This window comes from Mirounga leonina, unplaced genomic scaffold, assembly GCF_011800145.1.
Source record: "Mirounga leonina isolate KUSES-001 unplaced genomic scaffold, KU_Mleo_1.0 Mir_153, whole genome shotgun sequence".
In the NCBI taxonomy this organism is placed as follows: Eukaryota; Metazoa; Chordata; class Mammalia; order Carnivora; family Phocidae; genus Mirounga; species Mirounga leonina.
Window position 1 is genome coordinate 5719385 of NW_023270387.1, and position 24385 is coordinate 5743769.

A 24385-nucleotide genomic window follows, 5' to 3' on the forward strand; every position below is an offset into this window, starting at 1 on the left:
GGAGAAAGGGGAACCCTCTTACACTGTTGGTGGGAATGCAAGTTGGTACAGCCACTTTGGAAAACAGTGTGGAGGTTCCTCAAAAATTTAAAAACAGAGCTACCCTATGACCCAGCAATTGCACTACTGGGTATTTACCCCAAAGACACAGATGTAATGAAAAGAAGGGCCATATGCACCCCAATGTTCATAGCAGCAATGTCCGCAATAGCCAAACTGTGGAAAGAGCCGAGATGCCCTTCAACAGATGAATGGATAAAGAAGATGTGGTCCATATATACAATGGAATATTACTCAGCCATCAGAAAGGATGAATACCCAACTTTTACATCAACATGGAGGGGACTGGAGGAGTTATGCTAAGTGAAATAAATGAAGCAGACAAAGTCAATTATCATATGGTTTCACTTATTTGTGGAACATAAGGAATAGCATGGAGGACAGTAGGAGAAGGAAGGGAAAAATGAAGGGGGGGAAATCGGAGGGGGAGACGAACCATGAGAGACAGTGGACTCTGAGAAACAAACTGAGGGTTTTAGAGGGGAGGGGGGTGGGAGGATGGGTTAGCCCGGTGATGGGTATTGAGGAGGGCACGTTCCGCATGGAGCACTGGGTGTTATGCACAAACAATGAATCATGGAACACTTCATCTAAAACTAATGATGTAATGTATGGGGATTAACATAATAAAATAAAATAAAATAAATAAAAATAAAAGCTGGGAAAGAGTATTAAAACCAATATGCTGGGATCGGAACCTACACTTCCTCCTTTGTTTTAGTAAATACATCAATGTGTTTTGTGACCTTTTTGATCAGTTTTGTGATTTCACTCTTCCTTTTTTCCTTGTAGTCCTTTCTACCGAGGGCTGAGGAGGGCAAACCACCACTAACATGGTGGTGTTAGGAACGCTTTTCCCTTCTCCAGCTCCAAATAACGCAAGGAAAGGACAGAAAACCGTGTCGTGAGTCGAAGCCGGGTGGGGGGGGGGGGGGGGGGGAACCCCAGGGGAAAAAAGGGGTGAGGTGGGTTAACAAGTTACTTCACCCTCGGCCTCAAGGGGGAGAAACCAGGTCTCTGCGGAGGTGCGCGGAGGGGGGCCCGGGAGGTGGCAGGACGAGCGGGGAGCGCGTCCAGCCACAGCGGGTGGGGTGTGTTGGGGGGTGTCAGTCGTGGGCAGCGCTGGGAACCAGGAGCTGGAGGCCGGGGAAGGGAGGGCTTCGGGGACACCAAACGTTTTTAAGGGGTGGGATGGGGAGCGGACCTCAAGGGCAGGGGGACTTTAGGGCGCTGGAGAAGGGGACAGGCTCAGACCAGGCGCCACAAAGGCGAGCGGAACTGCTGTGGTACTGGCCGAGAGGGAGGGGACACCATTCCCTTCACCTGTCAATCGCCGCGGTCCCGGGCTCTGCCGGACTCCTCGGTTACACGGCAGGCGGAAATGACGCGACTCTACTTCCGTTCTGACGCGCCTCAGGCCCCGCCCCTAGCACCGCCTCCCTTGGCACCGCCCCCTCGGCCCCGCCCTTTCCTCCACCCACACCTCACTGTCTCCAGGGCATCCAAAACGGAAAAAAATGTGATAGCTGAGCCTCAGGTCTCACTGCGATTATTAATGGCTTTGAGGCAAAGGATTTCGAAAGGGAAACGAAAGTGAATTTCTGCGAATTGGGGCTAAACTTATTACAAAGTCCGGTCACTTCCACCAAGGACTTTGAAGATGTGGGAGAAATACACAAAATCTTTCATATTTAAGTAATTTATTCATTTGTAAATAAGAAAACGGATCCTTTTAGTGATTTGGCAGCTAGTGCTCGGGATCAAAGAATAAGTGACAGGTGATTGTAGTCCAATGCTATTTCTACATTTAAGCTCTTCAGCTGGTAAAGCCTAAACCAGTTTTATTTTACTTTTTTAAATTGAGGTATAATTGACATATACCATACATTAGTTTCAGGTGTACAACATGATTTGGTACTTGTTTATATTGCTAAGTGATCACTACAATAAGTGATAGTTAACCTGTCACCATAGGTAGTTACAGCAAAACCAGTATAATGGTGACCTGAACCAGCTAAGACACTGTACTTTGTGTATTTTCACCTGAAATAAGAGAAAATAATGGTGTCAAGCCCAAATTTCTTTCCCCATAATATTAGATTTCTACCTACTAGGGATTGACTGGTAGTGATAGAAGTTTGGGTTCATTTATTCATGAAGACACAATAAAATTAAAATTAGACCAACACAGTTACAGAAATACCAGGGCTATAGGTGGTTACAATCTTTCTTATTTTTTAATTTTTTAATTTTAATTTTTATTTTTTTTAAAGATTTTATTTATTTATTTGAGACAGAGAGAGTGAGAGACAGAGAGCACAAGAGGGAGGAGGGTCAGGGGGAGAAGCAGGCTCCCCGCCGAGCAGGGAGCCCGATGCGGGACTCGATCCAGGGACTCCAGGATCATGACCTGAGCTGAAGGCAGTCGCTTAACCAACTGAGCCACCCAGGCGCCCTCTTTCTTATTTTTTTAAAAGATTTATTTATTTATTTGAGAGAGAGCACCTGTGCAAGCAGGGGGAGGGGCAGAGGGAGAGAGAAAATCTCAAGCAGACTCCCCACTGAGATTGGAGCCCACCCGGGGCTCAATCTCAGGACCCTGAGATCATGACCTGAGCCGAAACCAAGAGTCGCGGCTCAATCCACTGCGCCACCCAGGTCCCCTGGTGGTTACAGTCTTTCTTAAAAACAGAAATTATCTTTTTCAAAATTTTATTTAGAAAATTTACTTCATTTAAAAAGTGTATATAATATGTCCCATGATATAAAATTCTAGACAGAGTAGATTTAAAAACAGCATAATGGAAAATATAAATATCCATTTTCTTATATATATCTTTTGTGCACTTACAGTCTTCCTGGGTTTACATTTTTCTTTATTTTACAATCTGATTCTTACTTGTAGCAAAAACAAATATCATAGACAGGTATATAGCAAAAAGTAAAAATTTCCTTCTCTCCATCTCTTCCTCAGATAGTGGTAAAATCCTTCCAAACTTTCAACCACACAAATATATTTTTGTTTTTTACATTCATGGTTTCACATTATACATGTTGTTCTGTAACTTAGTTTTTTCACTGAATACTGTAATGGAAATCTTTCATGATAGTACATTTAGGGCTGCTTTTTAAAAATAGTTGTATTACATTCCTTTATATATCAATAACTATTTAGCTAGTTCCCTCATGAGAGCTAATCAAGGTGCTTCCAACATTTTACTAATAAAAACAATACAGCAACAAACATGCTGGCAGCTTATTTAGATAAATTCACTTATTGTATTTACCTGCATATTCCTCTCTTCCTTTTAAAAATCAGATTTTTTAAGGAAAGTTGAAGTATTAAAAACAACTAATGGAATATGTAGATATTGTGTGAATTCGAAGGGAAAAAAATCAGGGTTTTAGTAAAACGATTTTATTAAGTTATATTCGTGTCAACAAACCAGAAAGCCATGTAAAACTAACTCTTGTTAAAGACTATGACTGTGCTGGGTGGATGGAAAATTATCTAGATTGACTGCTGACTCCCTATGGAATTTTTTGAGGGCTCCACTTACTTTCTTAAACATATCCTTTTCCTGTTCTAAGCTCAGAAGCTGCGTGGTGTATCTCAGTTCACTTTTAACTATCAGGCTTGTTTGGCAGCAGATGATAGACATTTTAAAAATTTAAGATGTTTTTAACAAGATGCCATCAGCCACAAGGAAGGACCTGGGGTTGGTGGGCAGGCTGGTGTGAAGGAAGGCAAATTTTCTTTCAATAATCTCAGCTTTGACAAGCCCCAGACTCCATGTACAATATATGCAGGACATGGATTCATTAGTGTATGGTCCTAGTACAGCTGCCCTTTATTTTATACTCGTGACCTTGTACTTTTGTGGGTGTACAATTGGTGGGTGTTTTCCTTGGGTACTTGGTTTTGACGATACTGTTCTCCTAAATGTGGTTTTGCTCTTGTCTAGTTACACAATTCTGTGTTCTTCTTGAACCTTCATAAAAGGATATGACTACCTTAAAGTGGTTACATTGTTTCTCAGATTAAGTAAATATTTCAATTAGGGGAGTAAATATTTTTATACTGGGAGTGTAGCTAGCTCTTGCTTCGGGAGTGTGTTCTTTAGTGGAGTGAATCTTGGATTGGTGGTTTTACAAGGAGTGTGTAATGAATCTCTGGGCTATAAGTCTTTAAGTTTTGACCCTGTCCAAAAAGGCAAAGGAAATTTCCAAAGTTTTTCTTGTAGCAATTCACTGAAACAGAGGAGGGGTGCACTCAGGATGCTTGCCTTTCTTATCAGCTTATTGGTGAATCCCAAGGTACCAGGCTTACTGCTGCTTCTGGCAGATGTTTTCAAGTGTCCCTTTTAAAGATTCAAAAAAGTACTAGAGATCCCCACCTGACTGTAGTTACCTTCCATCTATTCAATACATAGATAATGAGTGGTACCCACAGAAAGTTCTCATCTACTAATAATTGTGTTGTCCTTGATGGGTGTACCACCCAGATAGATTGGGAATTACTAGCTTATGGCATAATTTCTCCTTAATTTTGTCTCAGTCCTTGATAAAACTTAGCTAAAAAGATACGAGTGAGCTTTAAAAAACGTGGCCTCCACAGTCTCCAAGCTACCTTTAACAAGGGAGCCATCCTTTTCTTCCTTAATTATTCTTATCAGACCTTCCAAGAGGAGGCTTGCTATTACTCAATGTCCAAAGCAGCTTGTAGGAGGTGAAATTACGCAGTAAGAGGGGAAGAACCCTGCACAAACGGTTTTTCTTCATAACTGGAAGAGGGAGAGGGAAAGTGAACAAGGGATAGCAACAAACTAAGAAATATGGTATACATCATTTCATAGTGATTTCTTTTTTTTTTTTTTTACAGTGATTTCTATTTTGGCAAGCCTGTCTGCTATGACCCGCAAGTTTTCTGTTTAGAGCAACTGTGATATTGATGATAGCAGTTTTTACACAAGAGAAGAATATTCAAAGAGGCCTGTGATACTTGCTCGCATCCTGCTCCGCCCGTCCACGTGTCTCCAGCACCGCGCTGCCTACAGCGCGGCCTCTGTCCGAAGGCGTGCATTGCTGTGTCACTGGCATTCACAGGAGTGTCCGTGTGAGCTGACTCAGAGCTCTTCTCTGAAAGGTCCTTCCCGGTGACACTGGCAGAGGGACGTGTTATCATCTGGCTGAGGAACGAGTTCCATCCCATCACGTATTTCGGGTCTGCTGGACTGGCGCTCAGCGTATTTCTGAAATGCATGTTTGAAGGCAACTGAAAGATTAGTCCACGCTTCATTCCACTGGACCCTCCCTACCCCACTCAGGCCAGTGTTTCTAGCTGCTGTGTATCTTGAGACTAAAACCAAAGGTCTGGTTTATTCCGGTCCTGAAGTTGCATTTTAACTTCAGGTTTTAGAGGCACTAAGTGCAATATTTCAGAGTCTAACAAGGAACCCCAATCCACAATCTGATGTGTACCTAGGAAGCCTCCACAAAAGGCACGTCAAGCCAAGGGTCCCTACTTGAAATAGTGGCACCTCTTGGCATTCATTCTCCACTTATTAATGAATAATTACATTTGTTGAACACTCAAATCAACCAATAGAGATGATAAGCATCTCAAAATAAAGCTGGCAGTCCCCCACACCCTTCCCTTTAGGCTCATAGTCACATACGTTTTGTAAATGGTGACAGACCTGTGTAATGTCCCTCTACTTTAGCCACTGACTGAAATATTCCTATAAATTAGACTTTGATTCAGTGGTTCTATATACATTTAGCTGTAGATTCCTGGTGTTGGGCCAAACCCAACAAAATACTGACATGAGCAGAGGAACCTAATGAGTATTTTAGAGGGAGAAACTCCTACTATTAATATTATAGGTAGACTAACAGAGGGCATACAACTCATTCAAGGGAAAGGCTGATTTTAGTAAATGGTGAAATTTATCATTTTTATTTTTCTATGAGAGGGTAATATCCACAGGCATCTGAAGAAATGTGCTTTTTTTTCTGTCCACAGAAAAATAAGTTTAGGTTAAAAACAAAAAAGCATTGTTTCTTTTTTTCTTTTCTTCCTGTCTAGAATTTACTGTGTGAAACACAAGATAGTTACCCAAAGAACCAATTCTTAGATTCCCAATAAACACTTGCACTTCAGTAATTAGGCCTGAGGTGTTAAAACCATTATAAATATATCTCACTTGTTTGTTTTCTACAGCAAACTAAATATCTGCTGTCCATCCTACACTGTGATAGCAAAAGCATGAATCTTTAGTAAGAAGAACAAAGAGGCAGACCTTTTGAGCAGAGAGATAGATGTTAATGATCTCTAGTCCAACCTCCTTATTTTCTAGATAGGAAGATGGTCTCTGAGGTTCAGAAAATACCTAAATTAGGAATTCCATAAGGCATTTAATAAAAAGACTGGGAGGTAAGAGGAGCTTTTAATTTGTATTCGCAAGGGTTCTATGCATTGTTTTTCCTAACAGTGAGTGGAGATACAAATATGGAGACCACAAAAGGTCTCAGCGCTATTCCCATCTCTCCACAGGCTGGGCCAGTCCTCGGCTTCCAGAGAGTTCCACGGGCTGACGCTCTGACCCCTTTCAGGAAGTGAGGCACTCAGGCCCAGCATGGCGCGTGAGGATGCCTGAGCCGGCGGGGGTGGGGGTGGGGGGGGACAGCCGGTGGTAACTAACCTGGAGCACCCTGTAATAATAGCAGTAAACCCGGTGGGGCTGCAGCAACTCCCTAGCAGCCAATTGCCCTTCTTTTGCAATCTTCTTGGCTTCTTCATCATTTTCCTGAAAGGGTTAAACACACACACATACACACGCACTGAATAAAGAGTACTCCTGTGACCCCCCAAAGAAGGCTACTGGTGCGTATGAAGCAGGACAGAGATGGGGTTGAATGTGACCAGCATGGGATGTGGGACATGAGGAAGATAATTCGGAGCGAGGCTCTGAGAAATCCAAGGTACCTTCCTAGAGCCCCGTGTTACACAGAAGTGGTCACACATGTTTGGACCCCGGTCCACAGGCCCGGAGTGCCCTCCCCGCCATACGCGCATCAGACATGCAGTCTCTCTTGAGCCTACCCTGGTACTGTCCTGGCTACCCGAGAAATTTAGGGCTCATCCTCTGTCCCCCCTTCCTAGAGCCTCTCTGCTTGATATTAAAATACAATCTGGAGTAGATTTAATCCTTTTTCCTGTTATAACGTCTCTTAAAAACTCCATTTTAATATGCAGCCAGAGCCCAAAAGTTGTCATAAAACGGTACCTGTGAAGGCCTATCTTATTGCTGTAATCATAAATTCAGCCATTTGCACCCACCGGCTGTTCCTTCAGTACCAGGAACGGTCACTGTTTCTAATTACACTTCGGAAAATAGCTAATATTCTACTGTGCTGCCTTTTAGAAAAGCCACTGACAAGCAATCCTGACTCTTTATAAAGGGCCACAGAAATGATTCTGCCTCAGGCACCCAGTCATTTGCATACCCGAATATTGCTTCTCAGAAACTTAGGAGTAGAATGAAGTCTTACCCGCAGAAGGGTAAATTTTTATAGTTTCACAATAAAACACAACAGCTTTGTAATATGTTTCTTTTTTTAAAAAAGAATTCTTATTTCATGGGAAACTTGTGATTCTTGGGATGTTGTGTGTAGCATGCATTCATTGTGTCTTTTTCCTAACTGGAGAAAAGAAAAGGGTATCATAATTGCCTCCCGTGTCTTCTTGTGCATAGAGCACTCTAGGCCTGGGATTTTCACTCTGTCATTTGCATGTGGTGTGTTTTTGCTTGTGTGTATATGCATGAATAGTGATTCCTTCAGAAAAACCTATATTCTACGTAACGCTTGTCTTTCAATCTTCTAAACCTTCTAAAAATCCTCCAAAATGTTGATAAAGGGTATTAAGTGATCCTGATGTTGATTCTTTAGATATTTCAAGGGAACAAAAATTTCAGGAAATCACATTTCTTTTGACTAAATTATGTCAAGTCAAATTGGGTCATGATGGAACTCATGTAAATAATCCTGGTAAGTTTGTTATTGCCTCAAGAAATTAAAATTGCACAAAACGTACCTTGGCCCACTTAACTTTCTCTAGTAAATCACTGAGATTTCTTTTAATTGGAACATAATGTTTCCAAGGCTTCAGTGCCACATAGAAATGTTCATAATATGTCGAGTCCTGCTTCAAAACCAAACTGTCGCCCAGCATGAGGTACGGATATCTGTAAGCTGCCACGGTCCCATCCACATTCACTTGATACTTGTACTAAAACAGTAAAACAAACATAAACAAAGGAGACACTTAACAGCCATTTGCTTCGCTTCTGCTTGTCATCAACACTGTCATAATAAATATAAAAGAATTATTTTCCACGTTCCGACTTCAGTGTTTAAAAGTTTTATACGTTATTTTGTACCTCACGTTTTCTCTTTGTATTGAAATCATAAACAGCCTTGAGCAGGTCGATTTTAAGAAACACAATGCGTTTAAGGATAAGACAAATAATTTTAGGAAATAGGAATACCTATTTCAACTCTGTGTAATGGATTCAGGTTTCTGTGACCTGGTAGGAAAATGTTTCAAAAGCTGTAGGTTTATTAAAGCTGACTCCTGGTAACAATTTACACTTTCATGTATACATTATTTCATTGGTTCCTTCTTCCCAGGTAAGTATGAAAAAGGAAAGCCTTATCTCCAGTGTTCAGTTCTAGAGTCGAGGAGACAGAAACCTGGAGAACTTTAGGGACTAGTGTGGTGTTAGCAACACAAGATGTACCCCATTTACCCATTTGCTGGATTAATAAGCCTCGCTTTACATTTCAAAATCACTTTGCATGGGAATTAAACCTCACTTGATCATAGTAATGTGAAGCAAGTATTATCATAAGCTCTTTCTTTTTCTCCTCTTTTTCCAAATGAGAAAATCGGTGTTCAGATAAATTTATAAACCTCTATTCTCTGAGCTCAAATCCAATGTTCTTTTCATTATAACACACTGAAACAAACAGGATATACTCATGGATTTAGTCATTAATTTTTTCTTTAGTAATCGGTACCAAAGAGTTCTCTAGCCAGTCAGATTTTGTCACATTGTTCACATCCCTATCATCATGACACAAGTTTATCACTTCATATCCATACAAGAAGACAAAAACACATACCTTAAAGAAATCAAAGAAACCTATCAATTTAGCTTTTCCAAGCTCCTTTTCTTTCTCTTGGAAAAAGAAATATCCTGTAATTCCTGCATCTAGGAGCTCTGGATTTTCCTTGGACAGCTGTACCAACTGGAGCCTCTCTTCTCGGCTATCTCTACCTCTGAAGAAGGCTTTCTCTGTTTTATTGATCCAGGAAGGCCCTAGAAGTTTGAAACCATAAAAAAAATATGATTATGAACTTGACATTTATAAAAACCGTAAGCATACTCCTCTGTAATCTATCTAAATTATCACTTAAGATAATGTAACTAAGTAACAGCTACATCTTTAATCCCTAGGTTGTTCAGAATTTTGAGCACATCACTTTTGAATACAGGAAAGACTTCGTCTAATAAGCTGTGAAATGAAAACATGTATATATAGCCCAACTGTGTGTGTGTGTGTGTGTTTCTTTCTAGATGGTATTCTAGAAGAATTAGTCTATTTCTATTATTCTAAAGAGTAACACCTGTTACTATTTGATAAATCATAAAACAGAAACTGGAGGGGGTCACTTTCTCTAGTATTTTAGCACACTTCCCAGGAATTCACTGTTCCCCAATAAAAAGTCAGTTTTCATTTTATGTTACCTTTAGGTAGTTTGTAAAGAGTCTCTGGTCGCATCTACTAAACGAGTCTGCCAGGACTGTTCCTAAACAGGAACAGAGGTTGTAAAGACAGGCAGGGTTTATTCTACTCAGGGAGTTTGGTTTAATTCTAGAGTGTGTTGTGCCATAAATGTAAAGCCATCAAAGGATGGGGGGCCGGGGAGGAATTCAGATTTTGAAGGATCAAGCAAGGCAGAAAGAGGAAAGGGGAAAATTCCTTACTAAGTGTTGGAGGTAGTAATACCCAAATTCTGCTGCTAGCATAATTCTCTCACATCTGCATATCATTTTATATTTTTCAAAATGCTCTCTTCATCCAGCAATATAAGGGCATCGGAGTCAGCATTAAGTGACAATTTTACCAAATATATATTTTCAAATGGTATTTACAAATGGCCAACTCAAAGGAGACTCAGTTACAGTAGGTTTGGACAACAAGCCCAACCCATATACCTAATTTTTGGATTAGAAGAATCCTACACTGCTCTTTCTTCTTGGTTAGAAAATAAGAACAATGGTATTTAAATATATACTTTTGTTCTCTCCAACTGAACATTCCCTTTTTACCTCTGTTTTTCCTTTGAGAATAAACTTTAATTTACCTGTATTTCCCTGAATAGAGAGGAGATCATTGGTGACACCCCTCATTGCTTCGAGTGTGGAGTGGGTGATGTCATACGTGGGAAGGATAACATCCCGTGAATCCAAGGAGCCGCACCATGAAATGACAGGTAAAGGGCCAGGGGTTTCATTGACTTTTCGATGCTCCAGAGGCCAATCTCCAAGATTAATATAAAATTCTATATCGGGGAGAAGGACCTAAATAAACAAAAGAAGAAACATCAGTGCTGGGAAGACCTCAGTTTTAGGTACTAAATGCTTCCGTTCTTTGGCTCCTTAAAATATGCCTGATAAAAGTGAACATGTGAAAACAGCAGAAGAGAGAAGAATGCCTCTCAGTCATCAGCAGTATCAGAAAATCAAGGGTGAGGACGGTACATGGCAAATTCACTTAACCAGGAGGAAGTACCCTTTGTTCAGAGGTGGCATTTAAAATTGCTTAGTATTGGGGAGCCTGGGTGGCTCAGTCATTAAGTGTCTGCCTTTAGCTCAAGTCATGATCCCAGGGTCCTGGGATCAAGCCCCAAATTGGGCTCCCTGCTCAGTGGGGAGTCTGCTTCTCCCTCTGCCCCTCCCCCTGCTTGTTCCCTCTCTCTCTCTCGTTCTCTCTGTCAAATAAATAAATAAAATCTTTAAAAAAAATTGCTTAGTATTGGGGTGCCCAGCTGGCTCCGCTGGTGGAGCATCCAACTCTTGATGATGGGGTCGTGAGTTCGAGCACCGTTTTGGGCAGAGACTACTTAATGAAAATTTTTTTTAATTATCAAAATTGCTTATTATTGTAGAAGTGGACATGATATGGAAAGGTATGAGTAAGTGGCTTTAAGAACCCTTTCTGTCAGCTGCCTACCTGAGAATCGACAAGGTTAGAGGAAGCCCTTCTTTTGCTTCACTACCAAACCTCCACATCACGTCTACCTTTGCTTCTGGACTCGGCCACTCCGTGTGCACCTCCGTGGTCAATGCCCTACGCGAGGCCCTTCTCTCATTTCTCGCCTGGATTGTTGCAGGAGCTTGCTCACTAGGTGTTCTGATACTAGGCTCTCCCCACTCTGATCTGCTTTCACCTTGCTGCCCAAATTCCTAAAACCCAAATTAATGTCACCACCAGGGTCAATGGAACCTAAAGCCTGCAGGACAAGGTCTAACGTCTCTGGCCAGAAAGCAAGGCCCTGTCACCGTGTTCCACCTGAGCGTGGGCCAGTAAACTTCAGGCTACTCTCTGAAAATGCAACCCAGTCTCCCATGTACTTCCCTTCTCACTTGGAATATTCTTCTCCTACTTATTCCCTTGGCAGTCTCCTTTCTCGTCCTTCGAACCCAGACCAAATGTCACCTCCTCCATGGCTCGCCCTCCTCAGGCAGTTTCACCCGGGGGGCCTGCTTTTCTTACAGGCCTATCACCTTGAGGTACCACTATTTGTACTCACATCCTACTCTAACTTCCAAATAACAAAAAACAAGTCCCACTAGAGTAGGTGGCTCAAAGTCCAGAGATGAGTCTCATTTATCTTGGATTTCTTCCCAGCCACTGGGCAAAGAACCTAGAACAAGAGGGAAGGCCAAGGGGTGTGACGATTCACCCTCCTCGCTTCCCTCCTCTCACTTATCAGCCCAATAAACTCCATACCAGGAGTTCTCACTACAGAACAGGGTTTTTCAATCTCCGCAGGACTGACATTTGGGTCTGGGTAATTCTTTGCTGTGGGGGCTGTTCTGTGCACTAGAGGATCTGCTGGTAGCAACCCCGAGTTGTGACAACCAAAACTGTCTCTAGACATCGCCCACGTCCTCTAAGGGACAAATGCATCACTCGTAAAGCCACTGCCATCGTGAGTCCAAGGTGGGAATACAGGGCAGTAGGCCAGGAAGAAGGCACCCCCTTTATGATCAAGTATCTTTAATATGCTCATATGGTGGGCCAGTGGGGATGGTGCGGGGGGGGGGGGGCTGCTATTTAAAATAAGAATTAAAAAATAATAATAATAAAATAAAATAAGAATTGGTTGCAACCCCACATTCAGCACACTTGGGAAATTGTATACCTCATATCACCGAAGTTGACTCTTGGTTTAGAAAACTACCTTGACAGTCTTTCTGGGTGGGAAAGACAGAAAATGCTCATCCTCACCCTTCACTCTGCATGGTCAGAAGGAGGAAGAACAAAAGGCAATTCGAGCTGCTCTGCTTAAGAGTGCAGTAAATGGGGGCGCCTGGGTGGCTCAGATGGTTAAGCGTCTGCCTTCGGCTCAGGTCATGATCCGGGCGTCCTGGGATTGAGCCCCGCATCGGGCTTCCTGCTGAGCGGGGAGCCTGCTTCTCCCTCTCCCTCTGCCTCTCTCCCTGCTCATGCTCTCTCTCTCTCTCTCTGTATCTCTGTGTCTCAAATGAATAAATTAAAAAATCTTAAAAAAAAAAAGTGCAGTAAATGTGGGAAGAAGGGTTCAGTAGAGGGGTGGGGGTGCAGGGAAGTGAGAAGTCTTCTGAGAGATAGAGGCCCAGCTGTATTCACTAAGAAGCCAAGACCTGAAGCCCAATGATGGGCAGTGAGAAATTCCCAGAGGCAAGGATGACTGAGTCTGATTAATAGAGGGAATGTTTATTTTTAAATGTTAGGGTTTTTGTTGGAGTGCTTTTTACTATGCACTGGTACAAAATAACCTCTCTGTTACTAGAACCTTCAACAAAATGTGCCATGCATGCTATCTTTTGAGGCGCTTAGGGTAAAACAAGGAAAAAGTGGTCGAAGTTCAAGTCATTTTGAGGTGATAAGAACAAAACAGCTGCAGAAACTGGTATCTGAATGGGAGGAGTATTCACCACAACAGAGAATTTCAAGAAGTGACCTCCAGGGGCACCTGAGTGGCTCAGTTGGTTAAGCGTCCGACTCTTGATTTCTGCTCAGATTGTGATCTCAGTGTTGTGAGAATGAGCCTTGCATCAGGAATCCACACTCAGTAGGGAGCCTGCTTGAGGATTCTCTCTCTCTCCCTCTCCCCTCCCACCACTCTGTGTATGTGTCTATCTCTCCCAAATAAATACAGAAATCTCAAAAAAAAGAGTGACCTTGAGGCTCAACATGTCTGGGAGTCCACAGAAACCTTGGAAGTGCTCTGTAGGACCTACTTGCCTGAGATAGGGGCTCAAGCCACTTAATTTACAGGAAAGAAAGATCCATAAAGGGGGGAGAATTTATGCACACTCAGGTGGTGGACATCTTAAATTCACATTTCCAAGCTTGGAATCCATTTCCATCCTTTGCCATTGTTCTAAGCATCTCAAAGTTACAACGAAATAAGTAAACTCCAGTTCACCCTTGAACAATGTAGGGGTTAGAGGGGCCAACACCCACACAGTCTAAAATTTGTGTATAAATCTTGAATCCCCCAAAACTTAACAACTAGTAGCCTACTATTGACTAGAAGCCTTACCAATAACATAACAGTTGATTAACACATCTTTTGTATGTTATGCGTATTATATACTGTGTTCTCACTATAAAATCAGCTAGGGAAAAGAAACAGTAAATTAAGAAAATCATAAGGAAGGAGCGACTGGGTGGCTCAGTCGTTAAGCGTCTGCCTTCGGCTCAGGTCATGATCCCGGGGTCCTGGGATCGAGCCCCGCATCGGGCTCCCTGCTCGGCGGGAGGCCTGCTTCTCCCTCTCCTACTCTCCCCGCTTGTGTTCCCTCTCTCTCTCTCTCTCTCTCTGTGTCAAATAAATAAATAAAATCTTTAAAAAAAAAATCATAAGAGAAATACTATTTACAGTACTGTCATGTATTTATAAAAAAATGTCCACCTGTAAGTGCACTCATGCAGTTCAAACTCATGTCATTTAAGGGTCAACTCTGTATTGTTTCAGAACCAATGAATTCATTCTCATACCTTTCTTGCCAGTGACAGCAAAATCTCGTCTGAGAACATTTTGAAGTCTGTGTATTTCCCTAAAGATCTCCGGTAGACACGGTTATTGAGAATCGTGTAGTGAACAATGGCACCCCTCTCATCCCCAAACCTTTTTGGAACCTCATTTAGCATCTGCTGGAGATTGATGCTGGGGAAGGAAGCGAAATCCTTTGCAATCTGTGGTTCCTTGGTTGGACAAGAAAGAGTTTCCTGCCAGGCCTGAGGATCCTCTTCAGGACACTCACAGTACTCATGGTACACTGGTCCTAGGGAAGACAAAGACATGAGTAATGCCATACTCCATTAACAAACACCTCCACACAGGGGGTTGTTTCTGCCCCTGATAGGAACATGGGACGACTTCTTGCTGAATTTGAAGATTCTCCAGGCAGGGATAATATATATTTATATTATATATTTAATATATTTACAATATATATTTAATAATAAGAACACAATATATTTAAATATAAATATATTTAATATTTAATAAATATATTTAAAATATATTTAACTTAATATAAAAGTATAAAGATTAACATAATTTTACAAAAACTTTTAAAAAATTATTTATGTTTCTTGAGGATTTCTACTTCAGAACAACATGAGTAATATGGACCAATTTACCCTTCTACCTGAGACTACCAAAAAAAGAGACAAAATATATGAAACAGTTTTTAAGCCACCGGACATGAGGCAGTGAAGGACAGTGAGTCTGAGAGATGGGAAATAGATGAGGTGAGCCCTACAGTTTGTAAACTTACTGCCTAAGGGAGTTTCCAGGTTATGGAAACGGGGAGAAGTGTAGGCAGAGCCCAGCAGTCTCACTGAGTTGAGGGGACAGAGCTGGGTGTCCAGGGAGAACAAGGCAGCTAGCATTTGTAGGACACATTCCCTGAGAGAACCACACAGCCAGAAAACTCCAGAGATCTGCAAAAGATTCCCCTTCAAGTATTTAGGGTTTCTGAGGAGTGTATATAGGTGAGGAAATTATCCAAGACAGGGAAAGAACCATCCAGAATGACTGGACGCAACAATACCCACTGGTCATACAGGGTTGGGAATAGTACCTTTACCGACTGGGAAGCATCCTAATTGCTGGGGCTTAGGGTAGAGTAGGCAGAGAGGTATTGCCTGAGTGGTGGGGAATAATTAGCCCCAGACTAAACATGGTTCTGGTCTTGCCTAATGAATTGTAAAAGCAATTTGAAAGGTTCAAATTATTTCCAAGTAATTTCACTGCATTCCAGAAAAATGCTCAAGAAGATAAGAAAGCGACAAGAAATGAAAAATACACTGGATACAATTAATGGCAAGTTGGACATTGCAGAAGGAAAGATTAGGGAACTTAATGATGTAGCAACAGAAAGTATACAAAATGAAATGGAGAAAAAAAAAGAATTTTAAAAATGAAAAGAGCATCACTGAGCTGTGGGATAGTTTCAAGCCTGATACAGGGGTAACTGGAATTGTGGGAGGAACTCTGGAGTAGAACAGAAAAAAATATTGAAGAAATAATGGCCAAAATTTTTCTGGATTTAATGAAAACTATAATCCCAAAGATCTAAGAAGCTCCATGAACCCAAGCACAAGAAACATGAAGGAAATTACACCAAAGCACATAATAATCAAACTGTTCAAGAGACTTAAAGAGAAAACCTTGAGCAGTACAGAGGAACAGTAGATATACTGGATGTCACATATATGGATGTCAGCAGATACACTGTTGGAAACAATGCAAGTAAGAGGACAGTGGAGTAACATCTTTTTTTTTTTTTTTTAGAATTTCTAAAGGAAAAAAAAAAAAGAGGATGAGAGTTTTACTTGAGCCCCAATTAGGACAGCTGCATAGGACAGGCAATCTTTACAAAGAAGAGAGTGTCCTGATAAAGGAACTTTTGGTATAGGGTTATATACATTTTTTACATAAAAAGTTACACATTTTTAGACAAAAGACATTGTAGAAAGACACTACAGTTCCCGATCTTAAGTTTCTAGTATATGTAGGGCTGTATGGCTTTAATGTTATGGGAACCAGGGAAGTTTCTAGTGGAGTAACATCTTTAAAGTACTAAAAGGAGACAAAACCAACCTTGTTAATCTACAATTCTATATTTAGTAAAAATGTCTTTCAATAATCTCAGGAAACAAACTGAGGGTTGCTGGAGTCGGGGGGGTGGGAGGGATGGGGTGGTTGGGTGATGGACACTGGGGAGGGTATGTGCTATGGTGAGCGCTGTGAATTGTGCAAGACTGTTGAATCTCAGATCTGTACCTCTGAAACAAATAATGCAATATATGTTAAGGGAAAAAAAAGAAGAAGAAAAAAGCAGGAGGGGAAGGATGAAGGGGGGGAAATCGGAGGGGGAGACAAACCATGAGAGGCGATGGACTCTGAGAAACAAACTGAGGGTTCTAGAGGGGAGGGGAGTGGGAGGATGGGTTAGCCTGGAGATGGGTATTAAAAAGGGCACGTTCTGCATGGAGCACTGGGTGTTATGCACAAACAATGAATCATGGAACACTACATTAAAAACTATGTGATGTAATGTATGGTGATTAACATAACAATAAAAAATTTTTTAAAAAATGAAGGCAAAATAAAGACTCTTTCAGACATTCAAAAGCTGGGAGAACTCATCACCAGCATTCTCACACTAAAAGAAATGATAATAGGGATCATTGAGCAGAAGGCAAATGGTACTAGAAGGAAATGTAGATTATATAAAAGAATGAAGAGTGCCAGACATGTTAACCACCTGGGTAAATACACAAGATTTTCTTGCTTATCATTCAAATTTCTTTAGTTTTTTTCCCGCAAAATTCCAAGTTAAGATGAGCTCCAGGAGTGCCTGGCTGGCTTGGTCAGTAGAGCACGTGACTCTTGATCTTGAGGTAGAGAGTTTGAGCCCCATGTTAGGTGCAGAATCATTTACAATTGAGCTCACTCTTTTGTACATGACTTCAAGGTCATCATAAGCCATTTTGAAAGTCATGGGGTCTACACATATAAGGCTGGCTCTGGATTGTGTAATATAATCACTTACCTTTCAAAATATAAGGAGACTGAGCCACATGTTCATCACCATAAAGGACCTCTATCTTCAGCCCTTCGCTGACAGTTTCATACATCCTATATCGCATCAAAAATGTCCCATCATTCCTGTCCAAAGGTTTGGGGACGTGAATCCGGACTAATTCTTTAGGTGAAAGAGATTTGATTACTACTTTGAATAGTGTTTGACCTGAAAAAAAAAATATATATATATATGTAACTACTATTTCATGGTTATTTTGTCTTACCAATTATTGGATAGGTGTCTCTACACCCAAGTTACTTTTTTCTGTACCATCAAAATAATAACAAAATAATTTTAGTTTGGAAGGTCCTTGAGACCAGGAACCATGTCTGGGTTGTGTCTTGAAACCAAAGATCTGAATCAACATTTGATTCGTTAGTCATTCAATAAAGATATACTGAATGAACAAAATCAGTTCGTTAAAAAAGCAAGGAAGAGATGAACTTTTTGCCTCTTTGCTCTTTTCTCCTTTGGGTAGGTTTAAAGCAGCCCAGATACTTAAAAATCTAAAAACTCTTAGAATGACAGAGCTCCAAGACGATCCAACTTTCTTCTGTAAAATATATACCAGCTTTCTTTGTAAACCATTTTAATACCTAATAACCCTCATTTCTAAGGAACTTTCCCTTTGGTTAACCCAAATTTCCAGTTATACTTCTAAGCCTATTTCCCTAAGTAGAGAGAGATTATAGTTAGTTACTAGACTGTGCACAAATATCAGACACACACTTTCACACACCTTTGTAAATACTAGAGTTTACTTCTCTAAGCTTATTTCCTCAGGTTGAATCGAAAGTTATACTAGGACGATCTAACATCATTTTCAACTCCAAAATTCTGTGGGTTTTCTGGAAATTCTAGGGTAAATAACACCCACTTAGTAAACTTTCCCTTCTCTTTTTGTAGTATATGAGCTGACTGATTCAGGCTTTGAAACAATACTGTTGTGATTAATATCATTGTGATCCAGAAATAAATGTTGCACTATCTTTCTTCCCAGACTCCAGTGGATGTATCTGCACTCAGCGCAGATCTGATCCTCAAGAGCTTTGAGGATAAAGATCAGTTAATGTCCTAACCACAGTTAATCATAATATCAAAGGCAAATGTTTTTTAAAAAGTGGTGAATCCTCTGAAATTCACAGACCTGGCAAAAAATAGTGGTGATAAAAGTAGTTTTTCATTTCACATCTATCGTATTATCAAATTAAGCATATTTAATATATATTTTTTGAAATTACTGAAAAAAGTTTCTTTCTCCTACTCTTAGTTTCTAAATCTTGTGAGTGAAGTTTCTACTCTCTTTTGGTCTTTAAGGGTTTTATTTTTTTCTTGTGGGTCAGGAGAGGTGTTCTTCAGTCTCTTCAATTTCATAATCGTAATGTAGTGTCTGATAACTTTCTGTTAAATAACACATTTTGACATCCTTTAAACAAGTGTGATAAAATTATGAAAGAAATCTGCTAAAATAAATGAATTGTAATAAACGCAGAGGATGTTGTAAGAAAAAAGGTAATAATTTAATGTGAAATTATTTAAAATGTTACCGTTTACCTGAAAGGCTTAAATGAAATACATTGGTTATTGCCCTGTGTTATTTCTCACTTGATTTTAGAAAGACAGAGCAGTGTGGCAGACTGCAAATCAGGCAGGCAGAGCCTGGGGACCAGGAGGCAATTCCTATAATCTTCTCCCCAAAGTGGAACCAGTACAGAAAAGTTTTAGTGTCTTGGTCAAATAGTCCTGTTCTCCATAAACTTATGATTGTAAATAAACAAAACAGATATAAGACAAACATATTAATGATTCTGTGATCATTTTGGAAAGAAATGGATTTATAGAAAAAAACTAGTTCCAAAATGTTTCATTATTCTTAAATTCAAAGTATTGGACTAGATCTGTATTGTCTCTTCCAGTTATGAATTTTTTTGTCCCTGAAATAGCATTTAAGAGCTACATTTCAAAATAAATGTATAAAACTAAAATAGAGCCATTGGAAATACATATTTTAAATGTTCAGGTATTTTCACAGGAATCTTTCATGCCTGTGTTAGAATCAACACAAAATAACAATGGTCAGGGCTGAAATAGAAAGAAGCAATTTTAACCTCATAAAAGAGAAAATGAGAAGAGTGCAATTTGAAATTGCTTCAAATGGAAGGAATGTGAATTCTCATTTGCCCCTAGGGCTAACATAATGGAACAGACTTGAAGCTCAGCTTGAATTTTTCTACTTCATCAATTCAAATCTCTTTAGGAGAGATCGCTAATGAAGTGAGAATGCAGGGACTAGGTAGATGAAGGAGGTTAGCAGTATCAGAGTCCTGTACCATTAGACTCAGAACTTTTGAAGACTTTAGCACTTATCACGGGCCAGTCCCTGAGCTTGAGATTTTCCTTTGCATTTTCTACCTTATTTGTTTCCTACAAGAATTTGTAACGTGGGCATTGTCACCTCCATTTTAAGATCAGGAAACCAAGCCTCCAAGAAGTGAAGTAACTTGCCCAAGTTCACCTATATGTGAGTAGCAGAGCCAATATTTGAATACAGCTTGAATCCTTCTTTCAAAGCCCATCCTGCATCCACCTTGTCATGCTGTGTCACGTTAGTGTATTGGTTTGCAGAATTCAGAATTGGAGGAATAACCCCTGGCACCCTTGGAACAACAGAGTCACTGTCTTTCCTGTTGTTTAGGAAGATTATTAAGGCTCTGCAATCCTAACAAGCGTCAACCCCACATGGCCAAGGAAACCGAGTCCCAGAAGGCCACGCTGTTTTGCCTTGAGGCTACATGTCACTCTCCAAAAATGCCTTGTGGGCCTGCTGACCGTGGATGGATGCTCTCCAGGAACTTACTGAAAACTGATGCACGACAATCATATGACAGGAGATTTAATTAAACAGAAAGAGGATGAGTGTCTACTCTTGGCTCTAACACCTAATGGCTGTGGGGCCACAGGCAAAACATTTCAGCTTCACTGAGCCTCAGTGTCTTAGGTGCCAAGTGCAGAGTATAATATCATCTAGCCTTCTTACTTCACAAGGCGATTAAGGACGACAAGGTAAACAGGGCACAGTTTAAAACACTGAAGTGCTACACAAGTAGGAGGTACGATTATTTTATGAAGATATCACTACTGATGAAGGTAAAGGAGGACTGAGCAGAAAATGAGTATTCGTATCCAGCCATCTCGACAGATTCCAACCACCCTCCCTCTACCCCTTCTTTTCTTTTCTCTACGGTATTTATAGAGCATCTCTGCCAGGCATTATGTCACATGCTGGGAATGTAACAATATCAATAGGTTTTGCCTACATTCATAATAGAAGGAAATACCCAATTTAAGTCAGAAGGGAGTAAAAACAAAGATAGAGATGGGGCGCCTGGGTGGCTCAGTCGTTAAGCGTCTGCCTTCGGCTCAGGTCATGATTCCAGGGTCCTGGGATTGAGCCCCGTGTCAGGCTCCCTGCTCGGCGGGAAGCCTGCTTCTCCCTCTCCCGCTCCCCCTGCCTGTGTTCCCTCTCTCGCTGTGTCTCTCTCTGTCAAATAAATAAATAAAATCTTTAAAAAAAAAAAAAAAAGGAAATTTTTCTCGGGAAAAAAGAAGAGTGAAAAAAAATCCTTATTTTCTTGCTATAACAACTGACAACACTAATGAGAGGTAAGGTTCGTCTATTTATTATAAAATTAAAATGAAACTATATAATTTCTTTCCTGTTTTGTCCATCCATAATCTAGTATAAGCATTATTAAACAACATTTTCAAATCTTACTTTAAAATTAAAATAAATCCCGGTTAAAACATATAACAAAGTTGATCATCTTAACCATTTTTAACTGTACAGTTCAGTAGTGTTAAGTAAATTCACATTTGGGGGCAACAAATCTCTAGATTCAACAACTTTTCATTTCCCTCCCCCATCGGCCCCTGGCAACCACCATTCTACTTCGTTTCTATGAATTTAACTACTTTAGGTATGTCATACAAGTGGAATCTAAAATGTTAGCTTTTAATGGGCTGTCAAATATGCTATCACATGAATGTACCACACTTTATTTAGCAATTACCTCAGAAGTGGCTGGTTAAATTTGCTGTAATAAATAACGACAATGTGGCAAGCAATTCTTGCACAGAAATCTTTGACCACGTTCTGATCATTTTCTCAGGTCAGATATCTAGAAATCAGATTACCAGAAATAAAGGGCATGGACGTTTCTGTTGAAACGTATTTTTTGTACATTAGGTTTGTAAATATTTAAGGCTCTTGGTACATTTGGAAAACAGCTTTCCAGTCACATTTTAGCAATTTGTGCTCCCACCAGCAGAGGATGAAGGTCACTGGGAGTATCTCCATGCCCTCTTGACAGCTTTGAGTATTGCTACTTAAAAAAAAAAACTTTGCCGATATTTTTTGATTAAGGAATAGAATTTTATTTGAATGTCTAGCTCTTTCATTAATAGTAAGATTAGCAGCATGCCACTTGGGATCATGTAACTTTCTTTTTGCCTGTATAAATTAATTTTTCCTTCGTCCTCCCTTCTCTTTCTAAAGCTTCCCCCCCCCCCCATTATAACATCATAAAATGACTTTTAGGAAAGAAAGAAAACTATAAAGGAGAAAATACACCCCATAGTGGAAGACTTCGAATCTGGGTTTAAGGATTTTTTTTTTTTTAAAGATTTTATTTATTTATTTGAGAGAGAGAGAATGAGAGACAGAGAGCATGAGAGGGAGGAGGGTCAGAGAGAGAAGCAGACTCCCTGCCGAGCAGGGAGCCCGATGCGGGACTCGATCCCGGGACTCCAGGATCATGACCTGAGCCGAAGGCAGTCGCTCAACCAACTGAGCCACCCAGGCGCCCCCAAAGGTTTATTTTTCTACTTTTGAAAAAATACCATACTATGTTTATACTGTAGCTTCAAATTAGATGCTGTTATCTAGTAAAGCAAATCTTTCCTCCCTCCTCTTGTTCTTTAGAAATGTCTGGACTTCTTGGCCCTTGACTCTTCCACATAAATTTTAGAATAAGCAACCAAGTTCCATTAAAATCCTATTGAAATTTTTGTTGGGATTGTAGTAAGCCTATAAACCAATATGAGAATTGAAATATTTACAATCTTAAAGTTTTTTCCATTAACGAAATAAGAAATATCCTAGGATTTCGCTTCATTTATTTAGAACTTCTTTCTTTAGGGAATCTCAATAGTTTTACATTTTCTTCATGGAAGTCCTACACATGTTTTTAAAAACTTTTATCTGAACTTTTTTTTTTTTTAAAGATTTTATTTATTTATTTGAGAGAGAGAGACAGAGAGAGAGCACGTGAGAGGGGCGAGGGTTGGGAGGGTCAGAGGGAGAAGCAGACTCCCTGCTGAGCAGGGAGCCCGATGTGGGACTCGATCCCGGGACTCCAGGATCATGACCTGAGCCGAAGGCAGTCGCTTAACCGACTGAGCCACCCAGGCGCCCCCACTTTACCTTTTTAATCTCCTGTCTTCCCCTCCCACCGCACTGACTTCCTTGCATTTCTTTTCACCATAGCGCCTTTGTGCTTGTGGTTGCCCCCATCCATCCTTTCTCTTTGGTCGCCATCATCTGAATCCTTCATCTCTTGCAATTCTTTTTTTTTTTTTTTTAAGATTTTATTTATTTATTTATTTGAGACAGAATGAGATAGAGAGAGCATGAGAGGGGGGAGGACCAGAGGGAGAAGCAGACTCCCTGCCGAGCAGGGAGCCCGATGCGGGACTCGATCCCGGGACTCCAGGATCACGACCTGAGCCGAAGGCAGTCGCCCAACCGACTGAGCCACCCAGGCGCCCTAAGGATTTTTTTATTCTGGTCCTCAGGGCCATGGAGAGTCTTTCTAAAACTAAACGAAGTTTAGTCGTAGCCTCCCGCGGGCGGCGGAAAAGGCGCTGCGGCCTTCTGATGGTCTGTTGGTAAAACAGGGCGCCAGGTGGCTGGACATAAACGAGACCGAGATGAGCAAGTCCCGGCTGGCCACAAGTTGAACCTAGCGGGACAAGTCGCAGGAAGGTGCAGGGGCCCGGCGAGCAGGAGAACGTGCGAGGGCGCTGGGACAGAGGGCTCAAGGACAGGACCCACCGGGGGGGGGGGGGGCGCCGAGCGCGGCAGGGCCTCCCTCATTCCCGCAGGCTGCTGCGAGGGCTCAGAGGCCACACGCTCGCACGCCGAAGCGCTCCCTCGGTGCCCGCGGCTCGGCCGCTGCCTCGGCGGCGGGTCCCGGCGCGCCAGGCCTCCCCCAGCGACGCGGCGCGCGCCCTGGGGCTTGAGGACGCCGCTCGCGGAGGCGCTCCGTGCGCGCCGGCACAGCGCGGGGACACGGTCCCCAGCCCGGGAGTCCCGCGGCCTTCGTCAACACCCGCGCGAGCCGCGGGGCGCCCCGCGGAGGGCGTGCGTGCGTGCGTGCGTGCGTCCGTCCGACAGACTTCCGCAGCGACGCCCGCCCCGCCCCCGCCGTGTCCGGGCAGGCGGGGCAGGCGAGGCGGCCAGAGCCGGGGCGCGGCGGCACTCGCCCGGGGAGGGAGCCACGCAGGCGGCGGGCGGGCTCCCGAGGGGCGCGCGGGCGGGGGGGGCGCAGGCCGGCGGCTCAACGCTACCTGGCGGCGAGCGAGTGAGGTTGTGGCCCTCCGAGCTCACGGCCTGCAGGTAGAAATAGCGGACGGGCAGCACGACGCCCGCCCGCAGCCCGGGCCCCCACACCAGGCTCCGCGGCGCGCTCACCGGCGCCTCGGGGGCCCCGGCGGCCACGAGCAGGGCGAGCCGCAGCGGCAGCAGCGCGGCCCGCGGGAGGCGGCGCATGGTGGCGGGCCCGGGGTCCAGCGCGGCGGCGGCGGCGGCGGGCAGGGGCGGG

General features: G+C 42.1%; 2 protein-coding genes across 3 annotated transcripts in view; both read right to left on the bottom strand.

The window, feature by feature from the left end:
* CUNH11orf65 (chromosome unknown C11orf65 homolog) overlaps nucleotides 1–2349 on the bottom strand; it is a 93813-nt gene extending 91464 nt beyond the window's left edge. Inside the window, exon 1 of the mRNA XM_035008862.1 lies at nucleotides 1384–2349. The gene's annotated coding sequence lies outside the window, so the exon portion shown is untranslated. The remainder of the gene's footprint in view (nucleotides 1–1383) is intronic.
* Nucleotides 2350–2769: 420 nt separating this feature from the next.
* POGLUT3 (protein O-glucosyltransferase 3) lies at nucleotides 2770–24358 on the bottom strand. Of its 2 annotated transcripts, none has more exons than XM_035008864.1 (8): nucleotides 24132–24358; nucleotides 17472–17669; nucleotides 14404–14690; nucleotides 10496–10712; nucleotides 9250–9446; nucleotides 8159–8353; nucleotides 6765–6869; nucleotides 2770–5312 (listed from the first exon to the last, which is right to left on the bottom strand). In XM_035008864.1, the coding sequence occupies exons 1-8, from the start codon at nucleotides 24331–24333 to the stop codon at nucleotides 5187–5189; spliced, it is 1527 nt and encodes a 508-aa protein (XP_034864755.1). In that variant the 5' UTR covers nucleotides 24334–24358; the 3' UTR covers nucleotides 2770–5186. The 2 variants fall into 2 exon arrangements, with proteins under 2 accessions (XP_034864755.1, XP_034864756.1); XM_035008865.1 differs by having other exon boundaries at nucleotides 24256–24324.
* Nucleotides 24359–24385: the final 27 nt, after the last annotated feature.

What these genes read in the sequence shown, in the direction of transcription:
- POGLUT3 (XM_035008864.1), bottom strand. Translation starts at nt 24,333, where the DNA reads ATGCGCCGCCTCCCGCGGGCCGCGCTGCTGCCGCTGCGGCTCGCCCTG. An exon ending in CCTCACTCGCTCGCCGCCAG is followed by an intron (nt 17,670 to 24,131) that starts GTAGCGTTGAGC and finishes TTTTTTTTTCAG; the next exon opens with GTCAAACACTATTCAAAGTA. An exon ending in GTCTCCTTATATTTTGAAAG is followed by an intron (nt 14,691 to 17,471) that starts GTAAGTGATTAT and finishes TGTCTTCCCTAG; the next exon opens with GACCAGTGTACCATGAGTAC.